Genomic DNA, 26,814 nt, shown 5'->3' on the forward strand with positions numbered 1-26,814 from the left:
CTCCTGGAGAACGGCTTCACATTTTGATTCCAAGTAGTTGTTGGCTGTGGGAGATGAGGGACAGGAAGCAGAGCAAATAGTGAGCAAGCTGCAAAACAGGCATATGAGGGTTCCCACACAGAAAGCCACATTTTGAGAGTGTATGGTCACCTTAGGCTACTCCCTCCACCTGCTACTGAAGACAATCCTCACATTTCACATTTACATATAAAAGTGAGGTCTCTGCTATTCAATTTCCCACCTAAAGCACCTTCATGTGGAATAATGAAAGGATTAGGGGAGGACTAGTACCTCTGATAGGGACGCGGGTGGCGCTGTGGTCTAAACCATTGAGCCTAGGGCTTGCCGATCAGAAGGTTGGCGGTTCGATTCCCCACGACGGGGTGAGCTCCCGTTGTTCGGTCCCTGCTCCTGCCCACCTGACATGCAGTTCGAAAGCATGTCAAAGTGCAAGCAGATAAATAGGTACCACTCCAGCGGGAAGGTAAATGGCGTTTCCGTGCGCTGCTCTGGTTTCACCAGAAGCGGCTTAGTCATGCTGGCCACATGACCCGGAAGCTGTCTGCGGACAAATGCCGGCTCCCTCAGCCTATAGAGCAAGATGAGTACTGCAACCCCCGAGTCGTTCGCGACTGGACCTAACAGTCAGGCGTACCTTTACCTGTACCTTTAGTACCTCTGATGGGAGTAATTTGTCCATCTTTGGTCCCCACCCTGCACCCAGCTCTCACCTGTGGCTCCTAGAAGCTGTCAGCATGCCGCAGCAGCCACAGCCTGGGACCGGTTCTATTGGCTGGCTAAACCAGGTGAGGGTAGCTAATGGGCCTCAAGCCCTCAGTGAGTTAGGGACTTTGCCCTGCATGCAGAGACAGGGTCCAGTGGATTGAGTGGGTGAGACCAATAGTGGGTCCCGTGGTCAAGAAAGCAGTTTCTGCTCATGCTGTAGAGGGAAGTGAGGGGCAGATGGGGCTTGTCAACCTGGGGAAGCAGCCCACCTAGGAGAAGGAAAACTCTGATCCTAAACCTCTGCTGCTTTGTGATATATCTTCAGGAGTCCCTAAGATGGCTGGATAGCGCCTTGTATTCCTCCTTCCAGTAACTCCTGCAGCCAGGATGGTGCCAAACATATTACTCTGCTTTACTTTTGACCACATAAGTGAGGCCAAGGGCAGGGTCCTACTATCTGGACAGCCCAGGACCTCCATACACACTGCCCAGGGTTGCACCCCAGTGCTGCTAACACAGCGGTTTGACTTAACCTACAGAGGCGCATTCCACTGTCTCTCGAGACAGGATGCCATTCTCCTCACAAGAAGCACTCTGAAACAATAAGGCAGTATCAAGCCAGAAAGGACATTTTGCAATGGCCCTTGGTCAATTTCCAATACAATATTTCTGGTTGATCTGTCACCTAAGTAATTTGAAAGAATCCAAATGCAACACTTTTTATGAGGACCAAGTGAAGTGTCAGCACCCAGAAAAAAACAAGCTTTTGAGAGCCCCAAAATTCTTTTTTAGGTTGGGTATTCATGTAAACCAGTAACAACCAAAAGAGCTGGGGGACAGGTTAAAACATGTTTCGTTACATGGTAAAATGGGAAACCCCTGCAGCCTATAACATCTTTTCCAGGTTAGTCTTCCTTTTGATTACTAAGACACAACTGGTAGGACTGTATCCCAATTCAAATGAAAGGTTAAAATTCATTATAACAGTCCTACCAATTGTCTTTTGATAAGTTAAGGGCAAAGCAATAGGAGAGCTTTGCCCTCTCAATGCTCACAGAGCATCACTGTCCCATGCAAGCACAGCTGAGGACTTCCGAACCTTCTCCTACAATTGTCCACCTACAGAGCACTAAGGTTGTTACAAAAGGTTCCCAATGGGAAGAGTGTTGGAATATGAAAATACATTTTCTTTCTCCACAAGCTCAGAGTGTCTGGATGGGTCCAGGTCTTTGTGAACAGAGACTAGCCTTAAACTTGAAAGTATCATTTATTTCAGAGACCGCTGGTCACTTACTTCAAAACCAGCACATTTCAGAACAAAAACATAAAAGGGATGTTCATTCTTTCAGTTTCAAAAACACTTCACCTTTAGCAGTTGGCCTGGAAGATGACTCAGAGGTACTGTACAGCACATACAGAAGATCTCAGGTTCAATCCCTGCCATCGCCAGTTAGCAAAAATGCCTCTGCCTGTGAGAGATGCTGGAGCAATAATGAATGTTCCAGGTCCCCTCCAGATACTGCTTACCTTCAGAGATAATGTAGGTAGCAATCAGAGAGAGAACATTCTCTCTGGTGGTACCCCATGAGTACCATGTTGGTCTCGTCCCACTCACTTGAGTTTTTAACAGTCACTAAAGCACATCAAAGTGCAAGTAGATAAATAGGTAAATGCATTTCCGTGCGCTGCTCTGGTTCGCCAGAAGCGGCTTAGTCATGCTGGCCACATGACCCAGAAGCTGTACGCCGGCTCCCTCAGCCAGTAAAGCAAGATGAGCGCTGCAACCCCAGAGTCGGCCACGACTGGACCTAACTGTCAGGGGTCCCTTTACCTTTACCCAACTTCTATTGGTTTTGTTCCATTTTATTTTCTTACTGCCGATTAATTTTTGCAATTTCAAACTATAATCTTACTGAACGGCTTGAAGACCCCAAAAAGGCAGGGATGGGGAACTTGCAACCTGCTGGATGCTGTGACCCGGCAGCATGGCCCAATGGTCAGAGATTATGGGAGTTGGGAGTTTAGCAACATCTGGAAGGTCACAAGTTCCCCATCCCAGGTACAATCATTTGTAATAGTTTTTCTTTTTTCTTTTTAAATGAAACAAACCCAAAACAACACAACATACCTTGCAAGCATTTCTGGATTTCACAGGCATATTTCTGGCAGGGGTCTTTCTGAGCCATGTCTGTGGAACTAAAAGAAGAGGAAAATACAACTGTATTTAAGAACTAAGGGAGTGAGTTAGCAAAGCATCTCCTAATAATCCTGCTCACTGGCAAGGCCCACTTTTCTTGCACAGCAAGGACTGATCCCTTTCAAGCACATCCAAGGCTACAGTCCCAGAGCCCTCTGAAAAAGTGTCTCTGCCCAATCAAGCAAACCAGTGTGGAATACAATGTCTCGAGCCCTCCCATGTCCCCCAAAATTCTGTCAAAGATGAGACAAGAAACACCTATGATTGCTTCGTTGGTCTAGTAAGGTCCAGGTTCCTCCCTACCCACCCCTGCCATTTCTAGGGCGACACTTAGGACTATAGATGCATCCTTTTCATTGTGGATTCTGCACTGAGAATAGGTTGGACTAGAATATTTCCAAGGTCCCTCTATGAGCAGCAGCTTGGACTAAAAGGCCCCCTGAAGAACCACCGGGGGGCAGGGGGAGAGATCACCAAGTAAGCACTGACAATGCTTGTTGAGACAGGGTTCTCCCCTCTGAGTCAATGTCTTGCATAGCATGAAGGGGGTGATGTAACTTCTGGCAACACTGAAGCAGATTAGTACAAAGGTGGGGAACCTGTGGCCCTCCAGAGATGTTGCTGCGCTACAACTTCCATCATCCCTGACCACTGGCCATGCTGGCTGGAGCTGATGGAAGCTGAAGATGCCACAGGCTCCCTCCCTCCTGGATTAGTAGAGCAACGAACCACATTTGCAACATTCTGAACTGCTGAACAGCGAGGCGGCTTTTCAGACCAATTTAACTCAGCAAGAATGCACAGGCCACTTTGCTGGGTCAGAACAATGTTTATCCCACCCCACAGTAAGAGCCCTGCCAAGCCCCACAGTGACCGCGGTCAATCATATGCCTTCTGGGAAGCTCACAATCAGGACATGAGGACAATAGCCCTCTTTTGCTTTTGCACCCCAGCAATTGGTTCAGCATCTTGTCCCCTGTAGTGGCTTCCCAGCCGCTTCCAGGAAACTAAACACGGAGAGAACACAATGGCAATCGCCGTGCCTTGTTGCGGACCCCAGCAATGCCCAGAAATCGGTGCCCTGACTATATTTCCAGTGGAGGGCAGCGGGGGGAGGGGGGTGTTCCATCCTGCCTACCTAGAACTCCCCCTGTTATTTCAACTGGCCGCGGCACTCTTCTTCACTGCCTGTCCTAATCTCTTGGGTGGCAGCACTGCCAAGAGAGCTGCCTGCCATGCTCCACCACAGAGGCAGCGGCTTTTTAGTGCTGTGAGTTACCACATAAAAAACAAAACAGGGAGACCATCCTAGAGTCACACAGCTCCTGAAAGACAAAAACCAGCATTAAAAGAACCGCCATGAGTGCAAAAAGTAAAGAGAAAGGAGGAAGGGGGGCAGGGGAGACTGAGAGTGGGAAAACAGCAGAGCTCACCAGATTTAATCACTTGGGAGGAGTTTCAGCAGCAGCTCTTCCACTCCCATGATCTGCAAGAGACAAAATAAAACATTCATTGCATCCCAATAAGATGCTGGGTCATCAGTGCTGGAGTCACAGCTAAGCAGCTTGTATCTTTTTTTCCCCTGCCTGGAACCTTACCATTAAATGGTGTTCGATGTTCCAGATGCGAGAGTTACTGTCCCGGTACTGCTGTCCCTCTGAAAGCTGCCACATGTGGGGCAGCTGGGATGCAGGGAGATGGCTGGGGCACACCGCCTGGCCCAGGGGGACCCGGACTCTCCTGATCCGGGCTTTCACTGTATCTGCCTCCTGGGTGGAGAAGCAACCAAAAAAAAAAAAAAACGGGGGGTGGGGAGAGAACATGAGGTGTTGCTAAAAGGCTAAAACCAAAACACCAACGCAAAAGGGTGCTGAGAGTATTCCTGCTTACCTCTTCTGATGCCACCAGCCATGTTTTCTGGTTCTCATCACAGTAGACGCCTATGCGCCGCACCCAGAGGCGGACTGGTGGGGCTCGGGGATCACCACCTTCCTCTCCTTCTGCCATGCCCCGTTTCTCTTCCTAGGAATGCCCTCCCTTGGCTCCCATTCTACACATGGTCCCCTTTGTCTCTGAACAAAGACATGGGATGAATTGTTAGTCCTGAAAAGAACTAGCACTGGGCATGGCAGCCAGGTGGAATGCAACTTCCCTGAACTGTGAGAAGCATTTTTTATAATTATTCTTCTTTTAAGAGAAGGGTGGGGAATGCTGGAAATGTACAGCGACCACAGTAAAACAGGAAGCTGCCTTGTTGGTCTATCTGGATCAAATCCTGAATGCACCCACCTTTGCCAAAATGGAGCCCCCCACAAGATGTTTTGGACTATGATGGTCATCAGACCCAGGCAACACAAGATGCCAGGGGCTCCCCATGGTTACAGGCTTTTCTGAATCCTACCTGGAAGTGCCAAGGACCTGGGTCCTTTTGCATGCAAACCAGGTGCTGCATGACCCTGGGGCCTCAGGAAATTCTTTAGGAAAAATACAGCCCGCTTGAAAGACTCACAGCAATCTTTTTGGATGAAATGTGCTACAGAATCATGAACTTGGAGCTGTTTAATGGGACCTGCTGTCATCCAAGTTGGCCACAGAGTACCGAGGATGCATGCTGCACAGCTGTCAGCAACTAGTGGTCTGTGGACGTAATGTGGTTTGCAGATGACTTAGCCCACTAAACTGATACAAATTTGTATCTATCCATTTGCTTTCCAGTCTTTTTTCCCCATTTTGGTTCCTCGGTTTTCTTCTTTCACTCAATTCTCCATTCCAATCTGTAGCATTTTCTAGGAAGGGGGGGGGAGACCTCCCCCCACAACATCCAAACTTGGTCAGTTTCATCCACAAAACCTGAAAGTTAAGAGGAAGTACAGCCGCTGCCAGTTCTCTCCTTTGCTCTTGCTCAAAATACTGCAAGTACTGGAGAAGCTAGGAGTGCAAAACTATGGAAATTGTGAGGAGCAAATTAGCTGAGTCCCACCAACCCTGAGTACTAGAAGTTCCCTTTCCCTATTTCAATCGAGTTGTCAAGCATTGGTCACTGGCATAGAAAGATGAACATTATTTCAGCAGGGAAAGTCTATTCTACTTGGCAACTCACCACAGAACCCATGGTAAGACAAGTTAAAACCCTTGTACTGGGGCAAAGCTTTGTATAAAAAGGGTGACACTGATAGAGTGGGAGAGGAAGAAAAATTAGAATAGCACCCAGAAGATAGAACTTAGTTAGTTTCACATTTTGGTCATGATTGATACTGTGAAGGCTAGAGTGCTTATCACAACTCACGATATGTGTGTGCGGAATCACTCCTCAATAGTGTGGGAAGTGTGACCAGAGTCGGTGTGAAAAGAAAGACAGCAGATTAAGAAGACAAAAGCACGTAGTTTTTTCTGAAGCACAGCAGGAGCACTTCCTTTCCAGCGAATTAAGCACCTAACTACAATGATGTCTTAAGCCAGGGGTAACCAACATGGCGTTGCTCTCCAGATACAATGATGGCCACCAACATGGGTGACTTTAAAAGAGGATTAGACAAATTCATGGAGGGATAAAGCTAGTCATCAGCCAGATCCAGCAGGATGTTTTTATACATTGTTGGACTCCAACTTCCTGTCAGCTCCAGCCAGCATGGCCAGTGGTCAGGGATGATGGAAGCAGTAGTCCAATTAGCATCTGGGGGACACCATGCTGGCTACGTCTGCTCTAAGTTGAAAGGAGAACAAAGTCAGGTTCACATGCTAACATTCTGGGAGTATAAACGGAGGTTGTGGTGATGTGGTTAACTACTTTGGCACCAGCCCTTGAGAAATTTGTATCCACAGCCACATCGTTGCAAAAGATGCATGAAGAGGATTGAGGCAGGAGGCTTTCCCCCACCCCCAAAATGACACAGCCAGTATAATTCCTCCAGCACTCCACAGATATCCTTGGAATCAAACTGCTAAGCATACCATGTACTGTAGGGGGCTCAAAGCACACACAGACTAAGAGTCAGCGCACACCCTTGTTGCATGCAAACTGTATTGGCCTCCAAAAAGTTGACATGGGATCAAGATACTATCAGAGCCAGCTGGGACCCACTTACTCAAAGCCCACAGTTTTCGTTAGTGATATAAGTGCCCAAGCTTTCGTTTCTGCAGCAAACTTTCCTAACAGATCAAAGTACTCTTATTTTGTCATGGGACTATGTTCCACTTTGACTCAGAGAGGAGACCATGGCCAAGACTGGTGGGTTTTCCCCTCCCCCTGCACCTGGGGGGGGGGGTCCTTCCAAATAAGTTTTCTTTCCATGTAGATAGAATCACAGGGCTCAGAGTGCCTTGTTGCAATATCCCCCCGCAAGTTCTATTAATATCATCAGCCCCTAAAAGTGAACAATTTTCATATGAAGAAAATGCGGTTTAAAAGTCTGTTTGTGCACAGCAAAGGTGTTGTGAGAGGGTGACCAATGTTGTAACTGTGCCACCAGAGTACGAAAGCCCTACTGTGATCCTCACGGTGCTCTTTCACTCCTATAAGCAATCATAATATCTGTTACAAAGACAGTCAGCCACCCCCCAGAACTGGAAACAGCCACTAATTTCCCCAGAATTTCCCCTCATCTGCCGAATCCTGCTTGTCAGAGGAAACAAAATAAAAGTAAATAAAAGATCAGCAGGAGACATTACTGACTAGAAGATAAAACAACAGTAACCTCTCTGGGTCAGGAAGTGACTACCTGATCTATGATGATGCCTTGTCTTTTAAGCCTCTGTTCCAAAGCTGAGCTTTTCACAACTGAATTTCTCCTTCATCACCCTCCAGCCAACTGCTTATCAGGTTACCAGAATGCAAAGAGGTGTGGCCTTGTACAGCTACTGCAAAATAGACACCGATGAAACTACCTTTTACAAGAGAAACAGGAATGCAATTGGTGACGGCAGAAGGGTGGTAATAAACCTGAACTACACAGAAAATCAGCAACCAAAGGAGACTGTAGTTTCCACAAAGCAGTTGATTATTGCAAATCATATCAAAACAACTGCTTAATGAAAGGTACAACATGAAGAACGAAAACCTTGCCTTTCACTACTCCTTCCTACAAGTTGCTAAAATCAAGGTCAACTTAAATGTGCAAAATTAAGAAACTTCTTCCCCTCCCCCCGTCCTTGCTCCTGATTTTGAGGAGTATCAATGTAACAGAGACAGTAGGCAGTTTCTGGCCCAAAGAAACTCCACCTAGAAAAGCCTCTTTCTAAGCAGTATAAGACCAGGAAGAAGGACTTGCATATCTTTGTTGGGGTTAAGCTTCCTGGACTCAGGCCAGATGCGTAAGTAACAACAGAAATCAATTACATATTCCCAATGTAATGTCAAGAGTGAAGTCTTCTGGGGAAAGGGCCCCTTTGGAATATTCCACTTGGATTTCCACCGGCAGAGCTCTTATACTTTAGCAAACAGAAATCCAACAGGCAAATCTTCACTCGTAGCTGCAGCACTATCCTAGAAGCTACACCTCTTGAGTTTTCGCTTGCCACACACACACAAAAACCCACAGGAAAGTAGCCTGGTTGATCTAGCAGGAGTAGCTGCTGAAAAGAGAACATATTCTTCTGCATCCTCTAGGTTGCCAGTCAGTTCCTTCCTACGTTCATCACCTTCTTCTCCCCCCGTTCCCCATTGAAAGAAGCTCTGAGCATCATCAGTACGAGACAGGCAGAAGCTCTACAGGTCCAGCTTTACCTAGTGCAGCGGAAGAGCTACGCCTGTTGAATTTCTGCCAGCAAAGGGAGCTTGGCCACTTCCCTAATCCCAGCTCACCCAAAGTTTCCCCCCCTCCTCCTTCTCTCTTCCACCCCCCCCCCACTATCCAGGGGGAGTCTCCATGGCAACAGTTCCCTCACTCTAGCGGTGAGGAAACTGCCCTGATTTGCACGCAGAAAGATCTAGCACCCCACACCGCCTCCCCGGCGAGGCATGCCTCGTCCCGCTCGAGGAGTAGCCGGGCGCTACCTGGCCGCCAAAGTGGAGCTTCTCCGCCCTGCACACGGCGGGTCTCCCTCTCCCTCCCGCTTCAGCCCCGCAGGCGCGCAGCTCTGCCTGATGCCGACGCCCCCCTTCGGGCGGAACCGACCTGGGCCAGCGACGCCAGCGGAACCAAAGAACGCTTCTTACGCGGGGCTAGCCGGACACTTCTGCGGACGGACAGGAAGTCAGCGTTGTCCAGGAAACACCATCTCCCTCTCAGAAGAGGCCTAGGCGGAAGAGATGCTCAGGACCGCAGAACCGCTTTCGCCCTAGACTCGTAAGGTTGGAAGGGACCCTGAGGGCCATCTAGTCCGACCCCACTGCAACGCCTAACGTTGGGCTTGGACCCACAGCCGTGAGAAACAAAAATAATCTCATGTGCTGCTACCGGCTGAGTGATCCCCGGCCTCCCCTTTAAGAGGGGAGACAAGGAGCGGCGAAGAAGAGCGAAGCAGGCGGCGATGGCGTTGCAGGCGGCGCACCTGGAGGCCGACGCCTTCCTCGTCTGCATGGTCCACGCGCTGAGCACTGAGCAAGAGGAGGTCATGGGCCTCTGCATTGGCGAGGTAAGGAGCGGGGTCTGCTGCTGCGGAGGAGGGACCGGGGGAGCCGGGGCTGGCTTGGAAGTCCCGCTGGGTGCAGGGCGCTTACCTTCTGGGCGGATCCGTTACAGGCCGCAGCCGTAACCCTCACCTGTCAGTGGGCCGACTCCCCCACTGACTTCCACAGTGACGATTGATCACAATATTTATCTCTATCACTCCATCTCAGGGCAGCTCGCAGAAAAAAATTAGAAGAGCTGAAAACATAGGGGGATCTTTAAAAATAATAATGAAGCAATAGAATTAAGATCAATTTATCTACATTAAAACATACAGAAAACACTGCTGCAGGTGCTATGAAACACCCCTTCCACATTTGTAAAATCACAACCCTGTAGTGTGGCAGCTCCTGCACTTTGGAACTCCTTGCCTATTGAGATTAAGCAGGCACCATTGCTGTACTCTTTTCCGCGCCTCCTCGAGCATTGTTACTTAGACGCACCTACCCAGATTCTTAGAAAGCTGAGGTAATTTTAATCTGTGTTAGTATTATAATTATGTATGTTTTAAAGTATGGTTGTGACACCCCCCCCCATGATTTTATTGTTTTATCTTTTTGTAAACCACTTTGAGGTGTTTTTTGTTTTTCATAATCAAGCAGTGTATGATTTTTTTGAAACAAATAATTACAATAAAAGCAGTGCAGCAACGGACCTTTCCTAAAAAACAGCCTGTTCCCAAAAGACTGTTGGAGCAAGAAAGTCTGACACGTGAAGAGAGAAGCAATGGGTTGTAACTATATTTATGAGGAAAGCATGCCTTTTTTTTTGTTTTCAGATTATATTTCTGTATGTTATAGTGGGCATAATTTTAAAAAGCACACATCCTCTGTGTGGGAGAAGGATGAATTGCCTTTTAAGATGGATCATGCCACCTGCCAGTTTTAATAGAATTTGTGTTAAGAAATAATTTTATAAATATGTTGCCTCATGAATCAGAATTAAATATGGCCCAGAGTTCTAAAGAATAAAAGCATCTTTATTTTAAGATGCCATGTGCATGTTCTGAAGCAAGTTTCATGTTAGAAAAGGTGCACTCTTTCCCCATTTCTCTCACCCGCAGGAAAGGGATTTCTCTCTTGAACTGAGGCTTGCTCTCTGCAGGTTTTTCAAGTACTGTACATTTCTAAAAGTGGTGCTCTTAAAAAGCCTATTGATTACTTTGTATAACTTTTAGTCATTTAGAATATTTTAACCCGGGGAGGGGAACCTGGGGCCTAACAAGTATTGTTCTCCCAATTCCCATCATCTCACCCAGCATGGCCGATTGTCAGGAATGATGTAAGCTATTGAGTCTGACCAACTAAATAATGCATCACTAGGAGGAACTGACAGTATGAGTTTAGAAATATTTTCATAGCTTGACCCACTTAATATTTGTTTGTACCGATAATTAGGTAGTACTGGGCAGCACTGAACATTTTCTCAAGTACCTCTACAAAGAGTTGCATCCTTAAAGTCTTTTCTTTCTTCTGCTCCATTGTTGGGGGATTGACTACAGTAGGCTTGATTACTGTTGTTATGGTTGCTCTCCTAGATTGCAATTGCATGTCTCATGCAGCAAGTTTCAACAGGGACCTGCAGCAGTGTTGCTCTTTTATGCCAGTGCTCTCAGAGAGCATGTGAATTGATAAAGAGTAGCATCTCTGCATGTGTGCTCTGAGTAACTCCAGCCTGGCATCTGGAGTCAGGTGCAACACCCCTAGATGGAAACACATAGTGTCTAGTTATACAGTGGCCAAAGTATCTCTCGGTTAAACTTTAAACTACATGAGTCTGGGCTCCTGTCTTCAATATATTTTATTCATTAAAACTTTTGTCTGCTTAATATAATAAAAGCCTCTAAGAAGTTTTCATAAAAACAATAGAAATATAGCAACATTAAATAAACTTTCCTAAAAACTAGATAAAAATGTAACAGTGTTAACAAATAAAGCTGAGTAGTGAACAAAACAAAGAATTTGGAAAGCTTGAGCAAACATAGGTGTTCAGAAGTGTTTAAAGCTCATTATTGTCTCTCAAAATTACTCAAGGGAGGGCATTCCAGTGGTGGGTGCAATTACCAACAAAACCTGCTTCTGTGTTGTCACCAACACAGATGTTAAAATCTTCTGATCATGGAGCAAGGTCTCCTTGGAAGAGCTTAGGTTGGCTTGATCTGTACCAGGGAAGGAAATCACTTTCTTGGATGGCTTTGGACAGTCAGGTTCTTTGCAAAGGTTATTTGGAGGGATGTAAAGGCAGCTCTGCTCAGTTTGAAAGCAAGTTTTCAGAAATAAGTCTCTGCTTAAATTATCTTGCATGTGTGCGAGATGTAAGAATGAAGAAGGGTTTTTCAGTGAGAGTAAGCATATTCTGGAATCACAATCTTATTGTGTTGCTGCTGCCATTGCATGCACATTTACCTGGAGTGAGCTCCATTTAATACAGTGGGATGCATGTCTAAGTAAGCATGTGAAATGTTGCGCTTCATATGTTTTTCTTCATTTATCCACAGGTTGGTACTAGCCGAATAGTTCATATTCACTCCGTGATCATTCTGCACCGGTCAGATAAGAGAAAAGATCGTGTGGAGATTTCCCCAGAGCAGCTCTCAGCTGCTTCAACAGAAGCAGAGATATCCTTTGACAGAAATTATGGGATAATAACACTTGAGTATTTTCAAGGCAGGTAGTCCTCAAAGGGCATGAGATTTTGGGAAAGTGACTTAAATCACTTTGCAAGTGATGGCCTAGAAGGGAAATGTCCTGCCCATAGTTCTCTGCTTCTTTCCTTTGCTGTTCTGAAAGAACATTTCATAATAATAGTGTGTGCGCATGTTTGAGATTGGCAAATGTAAGAACATGTGTATTTTTAAATGCATGACTAGATTTGCAGTAGGAAGCTATTTTTAGTTTTTGGAGAAACCTTAACTAACACACAGATTGGCTAAGTTAACAGGACAGCCTACAAGAGTTGTTGGCTGGTATCATTCTCATCCCCACATAACCGTTTGGCCATCACACGTAGGTAAGAGTTTTCTTCTGGGTAAGACATGTGTCCATCATCCAATATATGCTGACTTGGGGTGGGCCACTTTTTAAGGGGGTGAGATACCTGAAAGATTTTGTACATATGTATATGAGAGAGAGGGAGAGAGAGAGAGAATTTAATGTAAGGATAAGATCTTGTAACAGGTGGAGCCTTCATTTTCCTACCAGGCAGGACCTGTATGAGCTGAATGCTCCTGGCAAAGAATCTTTGCTGATTACAATAGACTTTTGGGGATGAGTGCACTTCTTTTGCTCCATTATAGAAACATAGGAAGCCGTCTCAGGCCAAGTCAGAACACTGATCACTAAGCTCAATATTTGTCCACAATGACTGGCAGTGACTCCCCAGACCAACATGTTGATGCTGGAGATTGAACCTGAGACCTTCTGTTTGCAAAGCACACACCACGGCCCTTTTCTTACCTGACTTGGGAAGAAGGAAATGCAGAAAAAACTGGTGTGTGTGTCCCCACCAAAAAAATATATAACAAAAATCTAAGGCATCAGGCTCATATTTATATGGTTTCCCTACAAAGTTTTACTTGAAACACAAGATGTTATGAATATGGATTGGCTACTTGAAGCGTGATCGGCACATGTCTACAGTTTCATTGGTTAATAAAAACATGCTCCTATCTGCATACACAGTACTATGGCAACGGGTAGGTTTTAGCAAAGTTGCATTTTTAGCTTGGCCTACAAACCATAATAGCTAGGTGTGACCTTCTATTCCTGATTTACTATTGTCCACCTTGGAGAATCTTATGTTTGAGTTACTGTTTCATTTCCCCTTTGAAGTTCCCTGCTCTTACTCCTCAAAGCCACCTAATGCTTGCTGTTGTGTGCCAAGTGATAACAAAGCGAGAGCCCCTAAGAGGAATGGTAGACTGAGAGAAGAGAAGAAATGGTTTTTATTCACAGAAGAGGGTCGGAGAGAAAAGGGGGGAAGTGCAGTTTAAGCAAAAGGGGAGAAAGCAGTTTGCTCCACCACCACCCCCCCAAAAAAAAACAACAGGGAGAGGAAGAGCCCCAAGATCGAAATCTATAAATAGAGCCAAAAGATGCATGAGGAGATGATTAAATAAGGGACTCCCAGGGCTGTCTTAGATTTGGCTGTAATCTTGCTTTTAGAGGCTTACATCAGGGGTTGGCAAAGTTTACCTTGTCTGGGCCAGTTCACTCCAGCAGATATCCCTCTGTGGGCTGGATTGCGCATTTGCATGAGTGCGCCCACCTGCGATTTCCAGCATCTGTGCATGCGCAGATTCAGATGCAATTTTCAGCACCGCGGAAGCGAGTCCCCGCGCTGCGCTGCGGCAGTTTAGCACAGCGCGCGGGGACTCGCCAAGTGGGCAGCTTGGTTTGGGGGTGGCTCGTGGGCTGGTTAAATGACCCCCGTGGACTGCTTGTGGCCCATGGGCCTTAGGTTGCCTACCCCTGGCTTACATTATTGTAAGGTAACTTTCATTTTCAAATGTCATACAAATCTCTTCTCCAATGCTCTCTGCTGCTCCTGGAAAAAAGGACATCTATGATTTTTCCTTGTCTGGCTTGATCTTTCACACTAATGATCCAGTGGCTTCTGTTAAGCCAGGGAATGTAGAATTTGTAATATGTTTTGCCAATTGTATGCCTGCAGACCTCTGCACACAAGCGATGTATCAGATGATGGACCAAGACTTTGTGGGGCTTATCTTCTCCTGTTTCAATGATGACAAAAACACAAAGGTAAATAAATGACACCCTTTCCTGTGTCTTAGCCATTATTGCTCTCTGTTCCTTTCTGAAAACAATGCACTATTCTTTCTGGAGCCTGGATTAGATCACTGGTCTTCACAAGTGGGTTGTGGCCTAATCCAAGGTAGGTCACAACAGGAGCATTACCACCAGGCAAATATGTGATTAAAGATTAAGACATAGGTCCCCAAATGCATGCTTGGGTTAAAAGTGGGTCTTGGGTCTGAAAAGGTTGAAGATCCCTGGACTGGAGATACTTGAAGCAGTGAACACATACATGATACCTATTGCTGCTGTGGTTTCAATTTCAGCATAGTTTGTGAGCTGAGTGGTTTTAGTCCTGAGACACATAAAATTAAATTAGAGTTGAGCTGTAGACTAGGTCTCTCCCTTTCATTCATTGATGTTATGGTTTGTCACTTTGTTTTCAGTGATTACACACACATAAATTCCGTGAAACAAGTGCATGAGCTTGGAGAAGGTAATTAGGGTCCCAGCACTTTTCTTAACTACTTGGTCCTTTGTGTCTTAGAGTGCACACCCTCAAATCCAGGCTCCCTAGCTTTCCCCATACTTGGGTCTGCAGATGTTGCTGAACCACATTAAAAATGGACAGGCATAAAATGTGGGAAGATACTAAGAGGGTGCATTGGGGAAAGGCAGACTGTCTTCTTTGGAATACCTAAACATGGACTGAAGTTCCATTTCTGAGCCACTTAATCTGGATTAGGTGGATCACTAGTGCTGTGGTTTAGTGAACAGTAATTGTTGGCAGAATTTAGCAGTGGGTGTTACAATAGGGAAACACAAATGCAAAGACAACATGCACAAAGTTGTTCAAGAATGACCTGAGAAGGAAATAAAAGAACACATTCCCCCCCAATACTGGTATTGACGTCAACAATCACTTATCTCCCATAGTAAACAGCAACTTCAAGGAAGAGGACATGGTTTTTGTTGCAACTGCATGTGTGGGTCAGGGAGGGTTTAACCACCCTGCTCAAAAGCAACAGTAATTCTAATTGTGCACCCACAAACTACTGTTAAACAGAAACAAAACCCAGGTATATTCATTGGGACAATGAACTTCACATTTGGCAGTATATCACCTAAATAGGCTCCTTCTGCAGCAATCAGTCTTCAAGGTGCCATTGGAATGTTTATCATTTAATGGAATGTGAGCTTTAATCTCTGACTGGAGTGCAGTGGGTGGAATGAAACTTAGTGTGAAATGAGATGTATGCCTGTACAACTCTGTCCACTCAAGCAACAAGACTTCCCTTCCCCACACCTGTCCTAAACCTGTTATGGGGTTTCTCCCAATCATCCAGAAAAGATTTAAGGAGCACAGAGGCATGGTGGGGGAGAGGGGAAAGTTCCGCTGCATGGAATATCTTAGTTGAATCCCATCCAGTGTGTTTATTTCCTTCTTCCCTCCCAGCTTCCCAAGTAGTAGAACACCTGAATAGAGTGTCACTACATAGAGATGTGTGGCTCTTTTGGAGTTTGGATAATCAAACACCCTGTTGTATAATAATTTTTTTCTTTCTTTCTTTAACTCACATAAATCTGCTGATTATTCCAGACTGGCCGGATTCTGTTCACCTGTTTCCAGTCCATTCAAGCCCAAAAGAGCTCCGAGTAAGTGCTCTGTTAAATAGGAGGGTTTGGCAAACTCAGTGCCTTTCTCACTTTTCTTTGAACTTCAGCTTCAGTGGTTACTTTTTATGCATAGCAGTTCTGCTTTGTTTTAATTCTCAATTCTTCATCTCGAGGCAATTCTGGGTTCAAAATTCCCATTGTTCTGGGCGCAGTTTGCGACGGGATTTCATTAGCGGGAGCAGTTTCTGAGCTCTGGGCACAGTACTGTGCCTAATATTTCAGATTAAAACTGCAGAGTGGAAGGAAAGGAGGAGCTTTTTCTGCTTCCCCACTTCTAGCTACTCTCTGAAAACTGGAGAAGAGACCTGCTTAAGAATAGTAGGGGGATGGGCAAGGGAAGGATTAGACCATAATATTTTACCTTCAGTTCGTTCACTTTCATCTTTGTGTTCTTGTTATAAAAAAGTGTGCCTAGACATTCTATTGTTGTGCCCAGCTGCTTGTATCTTTATAGTTTTTCACCTGGCATCTATGGACGATATAGTGTGCACACTTTTCTAGAGTAAGCCCCACTTAACACAGTTTGTATGTGCTGTGTATATTGTGCTCTTCTAGCATTTACTTCTCTTACTGGGCTGAATGTTGTATTTTTATAGGTTCTTATTCTTTTTCTGTTGCATTTTAATACTGTTTTATGGTTTTAAACTTGTATTGATTTTATGTTGTGAATATGTGTGATGGAAGCTACTTTGGGAGGGTTTGGTCCTAAAAGACAGCCAACAAATACTTCAAATTAATAAATAAAAATTACTTCCAACTAAGCACGCGTAGAATTATGCTGTCAAGGCTCCAAAAATGGAACAGTAACACAAATATTCTTCCCCTTGTAGGTATGAAAGGATTGAAATTCCTGTGCATATAATACCTCACACCACCATGGGGAAAGCGTGTCTTGAGTCAATGATGGAGCTCCCCAGGATCTTGTGTCAAGAGGAGCAAGATGCTTACAGGAAAATCCACAGGTAAAATGAGAGCCAGGCTTCCTTCTTTGCTTTATTTGGATACGCTTATCACTTGCTCTCCTTTGCCATCAAGTACAGTGGTACCTCTGGTTACAAACTTAATTCGTTCCGGAGGTCCGTTCTTAAGCTGAAACCATTCTTATCCTGAGGCGTGCTTTTGCTAATGGGGCTTCCCACTGTGTGCGCGCCTCTGGTGTGCAATTTCCATTCGCATCCTGGGGCAAAGTTCGCAACCAGGAGCAGCTACTTCCAGGTTAGCGGAGTTCATAACCAGAAGCGTTTGTAAACAGAGGTACCACTGTATGGCAGAGGTAGGCAGCCTACAGCCTAAGGGTTCCAAGCAGCTCTTGGCCTAATTTCATTGAGGGGGGACCCAAAGGCATCCAAAAGCTGACACAGATGGTGGGAGAAAGGCGGCAAGACCTCTCAGCGGCTTTCGATACCATCAAGCATGGTATACTTCTGGAGTGACTCTCCAAACTAGGGGTGGGTGACACCGCTTTACGGTGGTTCCAGTCCTACTTGGATGGTCATTCCCAGATGGTGTTGCTTGGGGAATGCTTTTCAGCCCGTCGAACCTTCAGTGTGGGAGATTGTCTGCTGTTGATGGGGTTACACTTCCTCTGAAGGAGCAGGTTCGTAGCTTGGGGATACGCCTAGATATTTTGCTGTTGCTTGTGGCTCAGGTGGCCTAAGTGACCAAGAGTGCCTTCCATCAGCTTCAGCTTCAGCTGGTGGAACAGCTACGTCCCTATCTGGACGGGGATAGCCTAACTATTGTTGTCTATGCTCTAGTATCCTCAAGGTTAGTTTACTGCAATGTGTTATATGTAGGGCTGTCTTTGAAGACGGTTCTAAAACTTCAGCTAGTGCAGAATTCAGCAGCCAGGTTGTTCACCGGAGCAAGATGGTTTGAGTGCATTACACCAATCCTGGTCCGACTCTACTGTTTCTGGGTCCAATTCAAAGTGCTGGTTTTGACCTATAAAGCCTTAAATGGCTCAGCACCACAATACCTTAAGGACTGCCTCTACCTCAGGCATCCCCAAACTTGGCCCTCCAGCTGTTTTGGGACTACATCTCCCATCATCCCTAGCTAACAGGACCAGTGGTCAAGGATGGTGGGAATTGTAGTCCCAAAACAGCTGGAGGGCTGAGTTTGGGGATGCCTGCTCTACCTGGACCCTGAGATGATCTTCTGAGGCCCTTCTTTATGTGCCTCCTTCTCGAGAAGTCCGGAGGGTGGCAACATAAGAACAGGCGTTCTCCAGTGGCTCCCCATCTGTGGAATGCTCTCTCTAGGGAAGTTCACTTGGCGCCTTCATTATACATCTTTAGGCACCAGGCAAAAATGTTCCTTTTTAGCCAGGCTTTTGGTTGATTTGATTGACATCCTATTCCCTTTTAAAATGAGGGGGGGGGTTGGAAGGTGGTGTTATTGGGTTGCTGATCTTATTTTGATTATATATTTTGTGGTTTTATATTTTGATTTTGTTCTGTGAACTGCTCTGGGACCTCTGGGCATAGGGTGGTATATAAATTCAATTAATCATCATCATCATCTGCAGGAGTAATTTGGCCCTTGCCTGGCAGTCTACTGGGCTAGAAGAAAGAGGGTTTGAATTAAGTAAATAATGAAAATGTTGGTTTTGCAGAAGCATCTGCTTGACTACTGTGGGAATCAAGCCACTGGGACAAGAGGGTCTGATCCAGCAGGGGGCATTTCAAAATCCCATGTGGACCATGTGGTGACCCTTGCCAGTAGCCAAGTAACCTACTGTGGTCCAGGAAGTGGACATTGACATGAAGTGACCGGGAGGGAAGAACTACCTGGATTGTAGTCTTTATTTTTTTTGGAGGAAGTTGTTTTGTGAAGCCTGATAGAAAACATACTGTGACTTTTGTGTTTTGTGGGAGTGCTGACTTGACACCAGTGTGCTCTCTTCCTCCATTTAGCCTTACCCATCTGGATCCCATAACCAAGATCCATAATGGTGCAGGTAAGGATGTCCAGATCAAAAGTACCAATGCCACACATTTTGGTACTTGAAACATTTGCAGTCATCAGACTTTGGACCCGGATTGTCAGAGGCTTAGCATTAAATGATAGTTGCTCCACACCAACAGTTTGAAAAGTGTAGGGAAGCCTCTTCTGTTGAGATGTGAGCAGTTTGCTGAGGGAGTGCATTATCCTTATTATGTGGCTCCCAGTTTCATTAACCCCCTTCCATGGCTGGGATTTGGTCTGTACTGTTGATACGCCAAGATTTGGCGTAACTACTTACTCAAGATAGCAGGTATGATAACTTGTTTGCCATGGAGGACAGGGAGGCAAACCTTTTGTTTTGCCAGCATGCTAGCCTGAGTACCTTAATGCAAACTTGTCCATGCTCTTGCTTCTTTCTTTTGATGTGTTTGCTCTGTGAGCTATTGGTGCCTGTCTTGCCTTCACAATTAGGTATCTTTAAGCTGTTAAATTTTGAAGGGCTTATATAATTTCTAACACCGTATAGGATCAGGCTGTTAAGTCAGCCTTGGAGTAAAATTGAGTGCCAAGGAAACCCTTTGGAGTGCCAAGGAAATAATAATTATTATTCAACTATTTTACTTTTAAAAGACAACTGAAGGCTGCCCTGTTTAGGAAAGTTTTTAATGTTGGATGCTGTATTGTTTTTAATATTTGGTCGGAAGCCGCCCAGAGTGGCTGGGGAAACCCAACCAGATGGGCGGGGTATAAATAATAGTATATTATTATTATTATTATTATTATTATTATTATTATTCTCATCGTCATCATTACTGGTACACTGACACTCTGCAGAGGGAGATGGTTGTATCTCACTATTTACTGCATGACTTCTTTCCTCGCCAGTGTTCACTAAGAAACTCTGCAGCCAGATGTCTGTCATCAGTGGTCCTCTTATGCAGTGGCTGGAGGATCGCTTGAAGAAAAACAAAGAGAGGGTGCAGGAACTGCAGCAGGAGAAAGAGAAACTTCTGGAGGAACTCGCTGCCTTGGAGGGAGAAGAACAGAACCTCATGGCCTAAGAAACAGCCAAATATTCCCAAGTTTGGCTTCATCCTACCTTGCTTCTTCTCCATCTTGTATTCTGTGTGTGATGCAGCACAGAAGCTTCAGTCAAGCGGTTAAGCTCACCACATAAAACATTTGTTCAGCAGAAACATTTGTTGTTTACTGTGGACACATAAACATGCACTCCATATACATATGCTCCGTATTCAGACATCTGAAGGCAGCCCTGTACAGGGAGGTTTTTAACGTTTCAGGTTGGAAGCCACCCAGGCAGCATATAAATAATAAAATTATTGTTATTTCCCCACAGTGAACACAGGCAAATAATAGTTTATACCAGTAACGATTCAAAATTCTCTTTCAGTATCCATTCTTTTTGTCATTGGTTACATATGTCATAATTAAATAGAGAAGTAACAAGGAGTGAAAGAGGAGGGATAACCTATGTGCACCAGACTGTATTGTATACTGTATGTACTGTCCTACTATATGCTTCATTGTTTGTGAAATTAATAAAGTTGTACTAAACCACATAAAAGTTAGATAAAGAATCATAGTTCTGTTCTTCGTGCTGAGTTCCATTTCTTCATTAACTGTTGGGGAAACTGCTTGGGTGAGTTTTAAAATATATTCTCTCAACAGTTTCAGTTCTTTACCCTAGATTCAGACAGTGTTTTTTTAATTAGGGCAACGTAACCTGCTGTGTTAAATGGAGCTTCTGGTCTCTCTGAGCTGTTTCCCCCCCCTTCACTGAGCCCTGGTGACCATTTTGGAAATGGGCTTGTGATTCTCTGATGATCTGAGACCAGTTGTCTAGAGGGTTACTTCATGATTTTCTGATCCTGCAGCTCATAGCCTGCTTGGGGATATTAGAAGTTTGAGCAAGACTTCGTTTTGCCGCAAGCAAGGCAAACCTATTTTTGCTTACGGGGAAAGAAGGAGCAGCAGATCGAAACACCATCTCGCCTTGGTGATGTCACTGCCCTTGCAAGCTTTTTCTTTATTATTAATTCTTCTGCCTCCAGTACTGGATCTTCCTCAAACAATTATTTCAGCGTAGCCAATTTTGTTGTGTAGCAATAATTCTTTATGCTAGGCACTGCCATACCTCTGCTGTTTTTTGTTTGTTTGTTTTTGGAGTTTGGCAGCTACCTTAGGTGGGTTTTGGTTCCATTTGAGATGCTTCATCAATTGCTGCCATTTTGACAGTATTTCAAATGGGACAACTAATGAAATGTTTAGGAGTATAAATGAATTTTGGGTACTCATCTTTACAGTAGATATTCTCCCATACCATGAGATAGAAAAGGCATTCCAATATTATTTAAAGAATTAGAATATTTCAGTATGGGTTCAGAACTCATCAGTTGGACTTGACTTTTGGAGCTCCAATAATGGGAAATGGAGGTATGTCAGAAACATGCAGTCTAGAGGAGCTAGTCAGGGATGTCCTTTATCTCCCGTGCTCTTTGCCATTGTGATTGAAGTGTCGGCTATAGCAGTAAGAGAAAATGTACACATCAATGGGATCTAACATGGCTCTTTGGATACTAAGATAATTCTTTATGCTGATGAAGTGGTTCTCATTCTCACCCAAAGAAGATTTATCAAAAAGTCATAAGGTTATTATCTATAATAGTGAGACATCAGATTTTTATCTATGTTTTTTGCTGTTCTTATTTTATCTGTAAGCTGCCTTAAATTCCTGTTGTTGGGGAATGTGGGGTATAAATAAATAAATAATACAATAGTGCACAGTGTTATAATATTTCTGGCCATCTCTTCACAGTGACGTTTTGTTCATAACCATTTCAAAAATCTGCTGGAAAAGATAATCTTGGAAGGCTTTTCCTTCTGTTCTGTCACCACATGGCCCTTGGGGCACAGCTGAGCTAATGTTGATTTTTTAAAAGGGAAGAGCTTTCAAACATTTGAACTTGGAGAGAAAATGAGGGGAATCTGCAAGTGTGTTTGTCTCCATCGTTTCAAATCAAATACCTTTATTGGCATCACAATGTAAAATGTTTCAAATCACTGGGATCATACAAATCACAGGGTCACACTGTGGCCATGTGCACTTAGATATTCTGCCACTCTCAGTCTATTTCCTGAAGGGATGGTTCGTTGGGAACCATTTCAGGTAAAATCGTGGCTAAAAAGGAAGCTACTAGAGCAGTGGTATCTTTGTCCCGATCTGCCAGGAGAATCATTTGATTTCTCAGAGTTGTGGGCTGGAGGTCCAACATTTTACTCAGCATCAGTTGGTGAGATCTGCTATGTAAAGGGCAATCTAAGAGAATGTGGTCCATTGAATCTGGTGCTTCTTGGTTGCAGGCACACAAACGGGCTTGATATGGAGTGTGTGAGAATCTACCTTTAGTCACTGTAGAATGGAAAGCATTTAATCTCACAAGCATAAAGGCTCTTCGATGGGAAGGGAGTAGTAAATCCTTTAGGTATCTGGCACAGGTTCCATAGGGTGTTGTAATACCTAAGGCCTCCAGAGAACAAGATCTCAGAGTGTGAGGTAACAAGCGCTGTCTTTTGTGGTCACACAGAAGCTGCTTGATTAATTAGAATATGGTTTTGTCACATGCTTCAAGACTCTCGAGAACAATGCCCAAATTATGGATTTTGTCTTGAATTGCTCTATACCATGAGATGCGGTCTTCAAGCATAGAGGTTAAGAAGGAGTTAGATGTTGTTCTAAAGTGGACTTTCAGCCAGGCCTTTATAATCAAGAGAGCCATGCTTTGGTTTCCATCAGAAGTTGGCCGCTTTCAGCACATAAGGTTAAATAACTTACACATTTAGGGGCACCAAGGATCTTGCGAAGAAGGGTCGCTTGGATTTGTTCAACTTCTCTATTGAATGCTTGTATCCAAATGGGAATACTGTACAATAGCTGAGAAATATTAATTATTATATATTATAAAGGACCTTGGCATTAAATATATTTATTGCAGCAGGGACCATCTGGTTGCCTTTGAGGAAGAAAAAAATGGAGAATCGCTGATGTAGTGCGTTCTTCTTGAATAATCATTTGACGTCTGTGTGTTGTCCAGTTTAAATTTGGCCGGCAAAATATCCCTAGGTATTTGAAAGATTTTACCTGGTCAATGGGATGATTTTCTAGTCTCCATTTGATGACTTTTAGGAAAAAAATCATAATTTTAGATTTTTGGTAATTAATTCTCAGGGAGTTGATCTGGTAAAAGGAAGAGAACGAGTTCAGAAATCTTCTAAGGCCGACCTGGGTATGAGAGAGAATTGTGGTATCATCCGCGTCTCTGTTGTTTGTTAAATACTTAAAGTACAGATGAGGAACCTGTGGCCCTCTAGATACTGAATTCCAGCTTCCATCAACCCCAGCCAGCTTGGCCAGTAATCAGGGATGTGGGGAGATGTAGCCCAACAACATAACTTTTCTCCCTCCTGGCTTCTGGAGGTAAGAACAAAGAAGAACCCACTGGATCAGGCCAATGGCTTTTCTAGTCCAGCATCCTGTTCTCACAGTCGCCAACCAGATGCCTGTGGGAAACAGGATTCAAGCACTAAAGCCCTCTTCAGTATAGACAACAATAATGGTTGCCACGTCCATTACACACAGCATAACAGAAATCTATGTATATTGACCATGTCAGTCACAGTTATGGAGGCATTTCTGCCACCGAAAGAGGATGCTGAATAAGGGAAGGCAGATGAAGAAGCTAAGCTGCTGCAGGGAGGGTGGGCTGGTCCTGGCTGTTTACAATTTGCCTCTCCTTTGGGAAGTTGGTAAAGAGTTTTATGAGGCATTGCCTTCTCCCTTGCTGGCCACTGAACACTACTCAGCTCTAGAGATTTCTCTAGCTATTATCCACACATTTTAAAAATATGTGCCAACGCTCTTAATATGCTGGATTATATGTCTTTTGTGGAATGTTATGCTTACATTATGTGGATTTGAAACAATCACAGATATAATGATTTCCTATCAGATTTTTCACCTTGTGCCATAATCTGAAGATTGGTAGGGGGCGTGACATCATTCTGCAATCACATCCTTACCTCTGGTTTGGTCTTTAACCTGTTTCTGCCTCTGCTGCTGCTGAGCACTAAACTTTAAAGTCTTTCAGAATCAGAGCTTAAAGTGATCACTTTAACTTTTATCTGTGGCCACCTGCTTCTTGAAGATAAGAGCCAGGGGTTTGAAGAGCTGATGGGAAGCGTCTGGGAAGGACAGCTGTGGCTGCAGTTTCTTACAGCAGTGTCTCCAACAACGTTGCTAATGCTGTTCTTTAATCCTCATTGTAATCATCGAGAAACTTCCAAAGTGCATCCAGGTCTGGAAGGGGCTGCTATTTCCTTCTCCCTTTTTTTCTGTTCCAACGTGTGCTAAAACTGAGCAAGTTTATCTTTGGCACGGCAATTGGTCTTCCAAGTTTATGCTTGGCACAGCAAAACTGTTCCCCCCCCCCCCAGTCTTGCTGTCAAGAAATTTCTTCAGGGATTGAAGAAACTTCAGCTAATGATTATTTTCATGCATCAGGGACTTGATAAATGGGGTGGTGACATCACTGCTTTAAGATGATGGGTTAGCCCAGGAGCCCACACTTGAGTTGTCAACATATTGAGCAAAAATGTCTTTACGAAAACATGAAAGTCTTCTAATTGTGGGATCAGGTGTGTTATGCAATCAAGGACCACAGACCCAAAGAAAAAAGGATTAAAAGCACCTTGTGGTGTATGGGAATCCCAGACAGTTAATGGCCTAATTTTTGTGGGGCGGTCTGCTAATGACCCAGAAAATGATGTGCAGAATTTTAGAGGGCAGGGGCTCTCCTAATGATAAAGGTAAAGGTAAAGGTATCCCTGCCCATACGGGCCAGTCGTGTCCGACTCTAGGGTTGTGCGCCCATCTCACTTAAGAGGCCGGGGGCCAGCGCTGTCCACAGACACTGCCGGGTCATGTGGCCAGCGTGACAAGCTCCATCTGGCAAGCCAGCGCAGCACACAGAAACGCCGTTTACCTTCCCGCTAGTAAGCGATCCCTATTTATCTACTTGCACCCGGGGGTGCTTTCGAACTGCTAGGTTGGCAGGCGCTGGGACCGAGCAACGGGAGTGCACCCCGCCGCGGGGATTCGAACCGCCAACCTGACGATCGGCAAGTCCTAGGCGCTGAGGTTTTACCCACAGTCCCCTCTCCTAATGATATTCCGAAGCAATTGACACAAGGTTTAACTTAAATGCAATTAAGCATTTAAGGGAACAAATTAAGGGCCTATCAAATAAAATACAGGATATTTCAAAGGCACTTGCACTTAGTATGAAGCCTGTGGATGATGTTAAAGCCCTACAAAAAGTGATGCTGGGTGCACCTTCATGTGGTGGATTGGGAGGACCACAACAGATGATGTAATGTGATGGTCCAGAATCCTTGGAAGCCACTAAGTCAGTGTGGTTCTTTGTCAATGGGCTGAATAGCCTATTCCCAGGTTTGCATCTCAGCTGCAGGATGTGGAGAGAATGCACAAAGCACTCTGTCCAAAGCTGCCTCAAGAGCATAAGATGTTGAGAATGGGAGGAATTCAAGCCCTTTAACAGAGCAATTTTGAGACTCTGTTGTAAGTTGGAACATCCCTTTAGCACAAAAAGGCAATACAGCATTGATAGGAGGAGGCACAAACAATAACAGTACACCTGAGGCAACATGCTACTTTAGGAGGGGAAAACAGGCTGAATAGTATACCTACAGGGCTGCCCTCCAAGAAGAGAATGGCTGGGGTGGCTATTTTGCTTCTCCCCTGCACAGCATTTGCTGCTTGAAGTGGCTGCCTCCTTTTGGCTAATGGTAGGACCCATCCTGCTGGTGTTGGCCACATATTTGGAAACCCTCCTTTTTAGCATTGTGCAGTACAAACACATTTTTAAAAGGATTGTGATTTTCAGTATGCAGTGGTACCTCGGGTTACAAACTTAATCCATTCCGGAAGTCTGTTCTTAAACCAAAACCGTTCTTAAATTGAGGCGCGCTTTCCCTAATGAGGCCTCCCGCCACCGGTGCCCTTCCACCGTTCGGATTCCGTTATTAGACCGAGGTAAAATTTGCAAACTGGGACACTTCTTCTGGTTTTGTGGAGTTCGTAAACCAAAAAGTTCGTAAACAGGGCTGTTCTTAAACCGAGGTACCACTGTACTGATTTTGAACTCAGTGCATTGGGGAATGGAAGCAATAACGTGCGGCTTCCCTGGTAAATGGGTAGAGTACCCAGAGTACATGTAGAGGAACCAGCCTCATTTGGAGTGTTGCTTGGCTTGGCCATTCCCATCTTAATTTCCTCCTGCACTTTTTCAGTTTGTGCAGGATATGGTCACGCTTGGCCTCTTAACACCCCTTGCACACAATTATCCTGCTGCTGACAGGTCATGTTGGCTACATGCAATGACAGTCTTGAGGGCCTCCATTTTCAAAACAGCAAAGGATGCTTACTAGCAGTTGGACCTCTTAGTAAGGAGATGAAATATGTAGATTGGCCTGTGGTGGGAGAAGGCTATAGCCCATTTCCCATCCAGGTGCAAATATAATGGGCCGTGGGATTGCCATGTGTGCCTCTGTAATTAGGGTAATGTGATGCTTAGAGGGCTGGATGCAATGCTTGCAGAAGAGATTCTTTCCGTTGGAAAGAAGATTGAATGTTGGTGGTGGTAATGAGCTTGAAAGATATGACCGCAGCTGGAACTGACAGGAGAATTTGGTCCTCAGGCTGAGGCATTTAGAGAAAGCCTCAGCAGATGGTTCAAGAAATGACCTCGTCATTAACTTGTTCATTAACTTGTCCATTAACTTGTTCTCAGCCACTCCCAAATCTGAT

General features: G+C 44.8%; 2 protein-coding genes across 9 annotated transcripts; one reads left to right on the forward strand and one right to left on the reverse strand.

Moving 5' to 3' along the window:
- On the reverse strand, positions 1-9,045 carry MTCP1 (mature T cell proliferation 1). Of its 8 annotated transcripts, none has more exons than XM_083722657.1 (7): positions 8,916-9,042; positions 7,642-7,780; positions 4,814-4,995; positions 4,522-4,692; positions 4,357-4,409; positions 2,855-2,922; positions 1-44 (listed from the first exon to the last, which is right to left on the reverse strand). In XM_083722657.1, the coding sequence occupies exons 3-5, from the start codon at positions 4,928-4,930 to the stop codon at positions 4,362-4,364; spliced, it is 336 nt and encodes a 111-aa protein (XP_083578783.1). In that variant the 5' UTR covers positions 4,931-4,995; positions 7,642-7,780; positions 8,916-9,042; the 3' UTR covers positions 1-44; positions 2,855-2,922; positions 4,357-4,361. The 8 variants fall into 8 exon arrangements, with proteins under 8 accessions (XP_083578783.1, XP_083578778.1, XP_083578777.1 ...); XM_083722652.1 differs by lacking the exon at positions 1-44 and adding an exon at positions 4,062-4,248 and having other exon boundaries at positions 7,642-7,777; positions 8,916-9,045; XM_083722651.1 differs by lacking the exon at positions 1-44 and adding an exon at positions 4,062-4,248.
- A 62-nt stretch (positions 9,046-9,107) lies between these two features.
- Positions 9,108-20,496, forward strand: BRCC3 (BRCA1/BRCA2-containing complex subunit 3). The gene is made up of 8 exons (XM_083722539.1): positions 9,108-9,496; positions 12,029-12,148; positions 12,453-12,540; positions 14,203-14,291; positions 15,886-15,941; positions 16,793-16,924; positions 18,881-18,924; positions 19,797-20,496. Exons 1-8 carry the CDS (start codon positions 9,392-9,394, stop codon positions 19,970-19,972), a joined length of 810 nt encoding a protein of 269 aa, XP_083578665.1. The 5' UTR covers positions 9,108-9,391; the 3' UTR covers positions 19,973-20,496.
- Positions 20,497-26,814: the final 6,318 nt, after the last annotated feature.

The sequence above is a fragment of the Podarcis gaigeae genome (assembly GCF_964106915.1).
Source record: "Podarcis gaigeae genome assembly, chromosome: Z".
Taxonomy (NCBI): Eukaryota; Metazoa; Chordata; class Lepidosauria; order Squamata; family Lacertidae; genus Podarcis; species Podarcis gaigeae.

Excerpts from the sequence above, each read along its gene's own strand:
- MTCP1 (XM_083722657.1), bottom strand. The coding sequence starts at position 4,930 with ATGGCAGAAGGAGAGGAAGGTGGTGATCCCCGAGCCCCACCAGTCCGC. Across the intron at positions 4,693-4,813 it reads GGCTGGTGGCATCAGAAGAG|GAGGCAGATACAGTGAAAGC; the intron begins GTAAGCAGGAAT and ends TTCTCCACCCAG. Across the intron at positions 4,410-4,521 it reads ACATCGAACACCATTTAATG|ATCATGGGAGTGGAAGAGCT; the intron begins GTAAGGTTCCAG and ends TGTCTCTTGCAG.
- BRCC3 (XM_083722539.1), top strand. The coding sequence starts at position 9,392 with ATGGCGTTGCAGGCGGCGCACCTGGAGGCCGACGCCTTCCTCGTCTGC. Across the intron at positions 12,541-14,202 it reads CGTTTGGCCATCACACGTAG|ACCTCTGCACACAAGCGATG; the intron begins GTAAGAGTTTTC and ends GTATGCCTGCAG. Across the intron at positions 15,942-16,792 it reads CAAGCCCAAAAGAGCTCCGA|GTATGAAAGGATTGAAATTC; the intron begins GTAAGTGCTCTG and ends TTCCCCTTGTAG.